This window comes from Neovison vison, chromosome 13, assembly GCF_020171115.1.
Source record: "Neovison vison isolate M4711 chromosome 13, ASM_NN_V1, whole genome shotgun sequence".
In the NCBI taxonomy this organism is placed as follows: domain Eukaryota; kingdom Metazoa; phylum Chordata; class Mammalia; order Carnivora; family Mustelidae; genus Neogale; species Neogale vison.
In genome coordinates, this window is record NC_058103.1 from 82,527,028 (window position 1) to 82,534,206 (window position 7,179).

At 42.3% G+C, this 7,179-nt stretch overlaps 1 protein-coding gene across 2 annotated transcripts; it reads right to left on the bottom strand.

The window, feature by feature from the left end:
* Positions 1-1,021: 1,021 nt before the first annotated feature.
* C13H15orf48 (chromosome 13 C15orf48 homolog) lies at positions 1,022-6,744 on the bottom strand. Of its 2 annotated transcripts, none has more exons than XM_044231094.1 (5): positions 6,554-6,744; positions 4,622-4,683; positions 4,374-4,459; positions 3,130-3,190; positions 1,022-1,425 (listed from the first exon to the last, which is right to left on the bottom strand). In XM_044231094.1, exons 1-5 carry the CDS (start codon positions 6,621-6,623, stop codon positions 1,357-1,359), a joined length of 348 nt encoding a protein of 115 aa, XP_044087029.1. In that variant the 5' UTR covers positions 6,624-6,744; the 3' UTR covers positions 1,022-1,356. The 2 variants fall into 2 exon arrangements, with proteins under 2 accessions (XP_044087029.1, XP_044087028.1); XM_044231093.1 differs by lacking the exon at positions 6,554-6,744 and adding an exon at positions 4,816-4,922.
* Positions 6,745-7,179: the final 435 nt, after the last annotated feature.

Genomic DNA, 7,179 nt, shown 5'->3' on the forward strand with positions numbered 1-7,179 from the left:
TATACTAAAAACCAATGAAATGTGCACTGTACATCAATGAATACTCTAGTATGAAGTTATATTTCGATTTTTTTTTAAAGGTAATGGAGGGGCACCTGGGTGGCTCAGTGGGTTGAGCCGTTGCTTTTGGCTCAGGTCATGATCTCAGGGTCCTGGGATCGAGTCCCACATCGGGCTCTCTGCCTGCCTCTCTGCCTACTTGTGATCTTTGTCAAATAAAAAAAAAAAAATCTTAAAAAAAAATGTAATGGAAAGTAATACCTACTCAATCCCATTTTTAAGAACAGTCAAGGGGGGAGCCCAAGGGCATGCTGGGTTTGGTTGCCCTTTCAGTCTTCAGGTCACCATTGGCCAGAGTGAAGAGTCCCCATCCTGCAAAGTATGGCCAAAGCTACCAGCTACCCATTATGCACCCTTCCAACCCTTGCAGGGTACCTGTGTTAGCTTTGGTACCTGCAGGGCCCATCTGGGCATGCCCCACATTCCTACTCACCATTGTAATCCCAGCGCTTCCTTCCAAGACCAACTGTCATGGCGGTCTCATCCCCGTATCTTCATTTTCCTCATTGTGCTCACCATTTTTCATTCATCTTCTTCCTAAATCTGGTTTTGTTCATTGCTTTATCTCACCTGCACAAGAATGGTGTACAGCTAACAGCAGTGGCTCAGTAATATAATTTCTGGTGAATGAGTACACTTGTCAAAACCATTTACACAAAATTTGCACTGTGTATTTTTTTTTAAAGATTTTATTTATTTATTTGACAGAGAGAGAAATCACAAGTAGGCAGAGAGGCAGGCAAAGAGAGAGGGGGAAGCAGGCTCCCTGCTGAGCAGAGCGCCCAATGCGGGCCTTGATCCCAAATCTTGCGATTATCACCTGAGCCATGGCAAAGCCAAGGCAGAGGCTTAACCCACTAAGCTACCCAGGTGCCCTGCACTATGTATTAATTTAAAAATGAAGCTCTATGTTGCTAAATGTGTTTTTCTCCCATAAAAGGACATTCTCCATTTAAATATGTATCTTTAAAAAATCTCACACAAGTAGTATTTTATTATAGACAATTTAGGTTATAAATCTTTACACACTTTTAAGATAACATTCAGGCCATCATAAACAAAAATTTCAATATGCAAATTAAATTTACAACAAGAAAATAAACACAAACTTATTTTTGAACTATGTGGCTATTGCTACACTACTTTTATAAATCCCATCCAGAGTCCAAAAATGTAGTCAAGCCCTAAAAATGTAGCAGAAGCATTTCCGCACACTGGTATCCATAATCTAGTTTGTGCAGCAATGTTTCCACTAGATTCATAGAGTATTTTTTGGAAGAAAGAAGCAAAAGCTGGTCATTTGGTGGCTTTTCTGACTCTCTGCAATTCTTCAATGGGTTTCCACTCTTGGTTGATGGTTAGAAGCTTGAAAAAAAAAAAAAAAAGCAATTTTTTTTTTTTTTTTTAAAGGATCTGTCCTTCATCCTCATGTCCCTTTTTTGGGGTTCTCCACACTCCCTTTGGAAAAATCATCACCGTAATAGGTATAAAAAAGAACCATCTCTAAAGACATGCACAAAACAGTAATGTGGGCCCTACAGAACTTGTGGGTTCCCAAGTATCATAGATCAGAAAGAAACGTTATATGTATTTTCCCACTTTCATGTAACAGGTTCTAGGTTTTTAAGTTCCACATGGCTTTATGTGAACTCTTTTAAGTTCAAAAAGTTTGTCTAACCCCGGTGAGCAGCTATAGAATGCTCCAGCACAGGGGCGTGGCACATAGCAGGCTCTTAACCAAACTTCCTCACTGTAACTACGCAACAGAGGTACAAATGATCTAAGTTAAGCAATAAGGGAAAAGGGGCAGAGCTGTGGACAGTCCTTGACTTCCAAAAAGCTCAAATTCAGTTCTCATTTACCCTTACATGTTTTCTAATGCTGCAGGATCCAGGAGATACAGGTTTTTTTGTTTTGCTGTTTTTTTTTTTTTTAATTTTAAATTGAATTCCAGTATCATTAACATCCAATGTTATCTTAGTTTCAGGCATACAACAATTCTCTACATTACTAGCAGCTCATGATTCAACAACTCTATGCATTACTCAGCATTCATGGCAAGTTCACTCCTTAATCCCCATCACCTACTTCCCCCAGCTCCCTCTGGTAATCCCTAGTTTGTTCTCTACAGTTAAGAGTTCGTTTCTTGGTTTGCCTCTTTTTTTCCCCCTTTGCTCATTTGTTTCTTAAATTCCACATATGAGTGAAATCATACGGTATTTGTCTTGCTCTGACTTATTTTGCTTAGAGATGCAGGTAGTTTTGAAGATTCTAAATGTCCTTCATTAGGTCAAACTCTGCTATTTTAGAGTTTTGTTTAAAAAAAAAAATTTTCCTGACTGACATTAAGTAGTGTTAGTTCCAACAGACTCAGTATATACTTCCAAAATATTTAAAATGTTACAAAATTTTTGCTAGTCTTCAAAGAATGAGTGCCTATTAGTTGATTTTGCTTGAAGAAAAGGCCACTCCTGTTTCCCAGAGCTCCTGTTATTTTTCCCAACAGACCTTACACTAACTTTAGGTAAATGATACCATGAGATAAAAATACTACAATGATGAATTTGAGTAGGTACTCTGGGCCAGCCACTATGCTAAAGGTTTTTATGTATTTTACATTCTTTAATCCTCTTAACTCTGAGGTACAGCTCTATTATTGAGCCCACTTTAGAGATTCTGAGAGCCTCAGAAAGGCCAGGTTGTCCAAAATCACCTGTGAATAATGGAACAAGAACTTGAACTAGATCTCTACAACACCACAGCACTCCCCTTACCACTACACTAAACGGCACTATAAATGTGAAAAGGTATTAAATCCATTTTGCTGACAAGGGTGTTAAAGCTCAGGCTAAATGTAAATCACCTTAAAAAATTTTTTTATCTCACAGCACAAGCTGGAGGAGGGGCAAGGGGCAGAACCTCAAGCAGACTCCGTTTTGAGTGCAGAGCCCAACATGGGGGCTTGATCCCATAACCCTGAGATCATGACCTGAGTGAAATCAAAAGTCAGACAGTTAACCAACTGAGCCACCCAGGCATCCCGTAAACCACTTTATAATACAGCAATACCTTTCTAGGTACAGTAGGGTCCACAGTTTCCCAAGGTTCTGGATTTCTTTTCCGATCAATGCTAAAAATAAAAAGGAAGCTGATTAAACACTAAAGTTAAGTGAATTTATACATTTTTATTTATTTTTTGTTTTTTAAAAAGATTTTATTTGACAGAGAGAAAGAGGAGAGGAGAGGGAGAGCAAGTGAGCACACAAGCAGGGGTAGCAAGAGGCTGAGCAGGCAGAGCGAGAAGCAGGCTCCCTGCTGAGCAAGGAGCCAGACTCCCTACTCAATCCCATGACCTAAGCTGAAGGCAGGCCCTTAACCAGCTGAGCCACCCAGGCATCCCTAAATGTAAGTGAATTTAAACCAACTCTGACACTGGGTCTGTAAACATGCTGGGACATCATAGAACAGATCCAGACTGATAAATAGGCATTCATCAGTTAGTTCACTGAAACTGATGGAAGGTTGAGTAAGGGAGCCTCAGGATTTGGCTCAAATGTTGAGGACTAGTTCCTCTGAGGGTTGAAACTCTGTTCTCCCTTTGTTGGGCGGGGAGGGAGGATGTTCCTTCCCTTAAGTTGAAGAGCAGCAGTCAGGGTTTGAAATGTCAGACTAAGAGCAATAAAAAACAAAACAAAACAAAAAACCCCCCACAGTATTCTTGCTCTGGTTTCTGAGACAGGCAGAAGGGCTGGGGTTGAACTCTAAGTGGTGAACTAACTGCACGGTGCAAGTCCCCTCTGCCAGGACCTGGCTTTATTTATCCCCCTTTCAGTCCTGCTCTGGGTCAAGATCAGTTTCAAATTTTTCTCTTCCTCGTATTCCAGGTCCCGTGGTATCTGATCTTCTTACACAGAGCTGAGATTGGGTTCACTGCAGACAACTCAATCTATATGCTCTACCACATTAGGATACTCTACCCCATTAGGAAAAGAGCTAATAAACTGTGACTTTAAAATTTCATTAAAATAATGATTTAAGTTTGATGATAAATAACCCAAAAGACCCTTTAGTAACTTTAAATTTCACAACTTAAAAAAAAAAAAAATCCAACTATACTTCACTGCACAAGTGGAAGAGGGCCAATGGATGAAAGGACAAACTAATTTTATCCGCATCGTAATTTAAGTCTCCTGGTTATCAGAAAGCTTTCTGGCCCCAAGTTTGACATTCTTATCCTAGAGGTAAAGCTAGGAAACTGAAGTCATGCATTACTAAGGTCAGTGCTACAAAGGTTTTTATAAATGCCTACTTACATCACATCAGTTTTTTGAAGGGAATATACAGCAAAAGACGAAGCTCCACCCGCTGCTGTGGTCATGATCAGCATCAAAGGAATAAGCTAACAGAGAACAGATGGAGGATAAATATTCCCATGTTTCAGTGTGAAACACGTGAAATTTAACACAAGTAACTAAATATCATTTAATACTTTCTTCAAAATCTGCACCTTATCTTTAAAATGTATTTAAGTCAAGAATTTTCAATGATCTTAAAAACTTACTTCCTTCTTCTTCCTCAGGATTTGGAAAAAGTTCATGATGACTTCAGTGTACAACGCCAAATCTAGAATTTAAAAATAAGAAAAAATTCAAGAAACTGATCAAAACTTCAGCCACTCCCACCCAACCTGGGGAGAGCCGACTGGCCAACGTCCTCCCAACAACGTCCTCCTGAAGTCAGCCTCCCGCGGCTCACCTGGGAGGCGGGGCCACTACAACTCGCGCGGACGATGCAACCGCCCCAGACAGAATTGGGTCCCAGCGTCCGCACTTATATACTAATCACAAAGGATGGGCCGGGCCAAGGCACTCTAATCACGCGGACCGGGCTAGGGGTGTGCGGGGCTTATTCCTTCCCTGCTGTGCGTCCGACTGTCGGGCGCCCCCTGTAGGACATCCTCCCCGCGGACGCGACGCAGCCGAAAGCGGGCACTGGCGCCCTCTACTGCCAGGCGTGGTCCTTCCGCGTCGCCCCGCGAGCGCACAGGCTCCGCGATTTCGGCGCTTGGGACCCCGCCCAGCGCCTTCAAGAAGTGGGCCCTGAGAACAAGCGGAGCTCCGATGGCCAAGGCCAGGGTGAAAACCGAGACCTCTAAAAGGCAACCCGGAAGCTGCAGGCAGGGGAAGCTGCAGGCAGAGAAGCAGCCTCCCCACTGAGCAAGGGGCTGATGGAGGACTGGATCCACAACCTGAGCCACAATTAACCCATAGCTTGAACCTCAAAGAGCTTTAAAATAATTGTTTTAAAATAACTATTTTAAAATAACCGAGCTAGAGCTCTTGGCTTAATTGCAAGGAGCCGCGGAGCGGGGGGCGGGGGTACGGTGGGGCTCCTAGGTGCAGGCAGGTAAATTAAAATCAATCCAATCACATTAAAAGCTCCAGCGTGTGATGCAGCACACATATAGAGATAATTAAATTGTAATATCAATTTCAGAAGAACTCCCATGGTGTTGATTTGTTCCATTACAATTTTTAAATTTCCACTCCCCTCCTTCCCCCATTTCTTTAAATGGAGAAAATCAGGAGGTAAGGGAGAAGAAACAACCAGCTTTGGAAACATTTCCATCTCGGAAACGACAGTCTTTGCTTTCGTCTTGAGGTCTCCTTTTAACTCGCCCCTAAATTACCAGTCTTGCCTTGCACAGAGCATGCAGGAGGTTGCAAAAGCACGGAAATGCTAACCCTTCCGTTAAACCAAGGCCTAGTGCCAGATTCTGAGTCTGAATCTTTCTGGCGTTTTTGCAAGGCGATTATGTTATTTAGACTCAGAGAGGCTCGAGTCACGTAGCCAATTAGTGGCGGGCATGTAATCAGAACCCAGGTGAGTCTGGCACCCAACACCAGCTGTTCTTTCAGCACCACGCTCTTAGCTCCTGCAATTAAGCCAAGAGCACTAGCTCGGTTATTTTAAAACAATTATTTTGAAGCTCTTTTGAGGTTCAAGCTATGGGTTAATGTGGCTCAGGTTGTGATCAAGTCCTCCATCAGCCCCTTGCTCAGTGGGGAGGCTGCTTCTCTGCCTGCAGCTTCCCCTGCCTTGTGCTGTTTCTCTGACAAATCCATAGATTAAAAAATCTTAATGAAGAGCAAACCTCTGTATGTCCTCTGGAAAGGGCCAGGGCCAGATCTGTTTCAGCCCATTTTAGTTCTAGGCATGGGCTTTACAGTGAAACAGACATGAGCTTGGAGCCCACCCTGCCATACTTTATCAGCTGAATGACTTCGAGAAACTACTTAACCTTTTGAGTCTCGATTTATAAATGTGTAAAATGGGGACAAACCTAGCACAAGAAAAGGCTGAAAAAAATGTTAGAATGTATGTTAAGTGCATGGCATTCTGCCTTGCTTGTAGTAGGCATTTAATAACTAGTAATTATTATTCACAAGGATTATACAGGGCAGGTGATAAACATAGCTTCACACCCACTTACTCTGATAAGGGTTTTTACTGTGTGACCTCAGCACTGCAACTGGAGACATTCTCTGGTCGGTTAGGTTCATTATTCAGTTCAAAGAAAACTCAACACTGATTCTCTGTGGTTTGTATTATATATAATCAAAGGAGCCTTTTAATACTCCTTCTGCAGGATTTCTAAAATTACTTTTGTCAGAAGTTTCTTAAAAAGCCCCATTTTTTTTTTTTTTTAAACAAGTAAAAGATAACTGCTTCCAGGAAGGAAAGAAAGAAAAAAGGGGGAGAGACGGGGAAGGAGAAAGGGAGAAAGAAATTTTACAGGAAATCTATTATGTCCCCAAATTAAAATTACAGTGTGTAGCCCTTGACCACTGATGACTTTAAACTCAGAGCCCTGTTTCACCAATGTCCTTTCTTTTAAAAATGCAGTCTAGTTTTGTGGCAGTCTAGGCATTAACCTAGAGACAAGGGCACAGTAAACTTAGATTAATAAGATATGAGGGGTGCCTGGGTGACTCAGTCCTTATGTCTGTCTTTGGCTCAGGTTGTGATCCCAGTGTCCCCGGGGTCGAGCCCCACATGGGGCTCCCCGCTCAGTGGAGAGAGCCTACTTCTCTCTCTGCCTGCCACTCCCCATGGTTG

Excerpts from the sequence above, each read along its gene's own strand:
- C13H15orf48 (XM_044231094.1), bottom strand. The coding sequence starts at position 6,623 with ATGAACCTAACCGACCAGAGAATGTCTCCAGTTGCAGTGCTGAGGTCA. Across the intron at positions 4,684-6,553 it reads CAGTAAAAACCCTTATCAGA|ATTTGGCGTTGTACACTGAA; the intron begins GTAAGTGGGTGT and ends TTTAAATTCTAG. Across the intron at positions 3,191-4,373 it reads CTTCAAAAAACTGATGTGAT|CATTGATCGGAAAAGAAATC; the intron begins GTAAGTAGGCAT and ends TTTTATTTTTAG.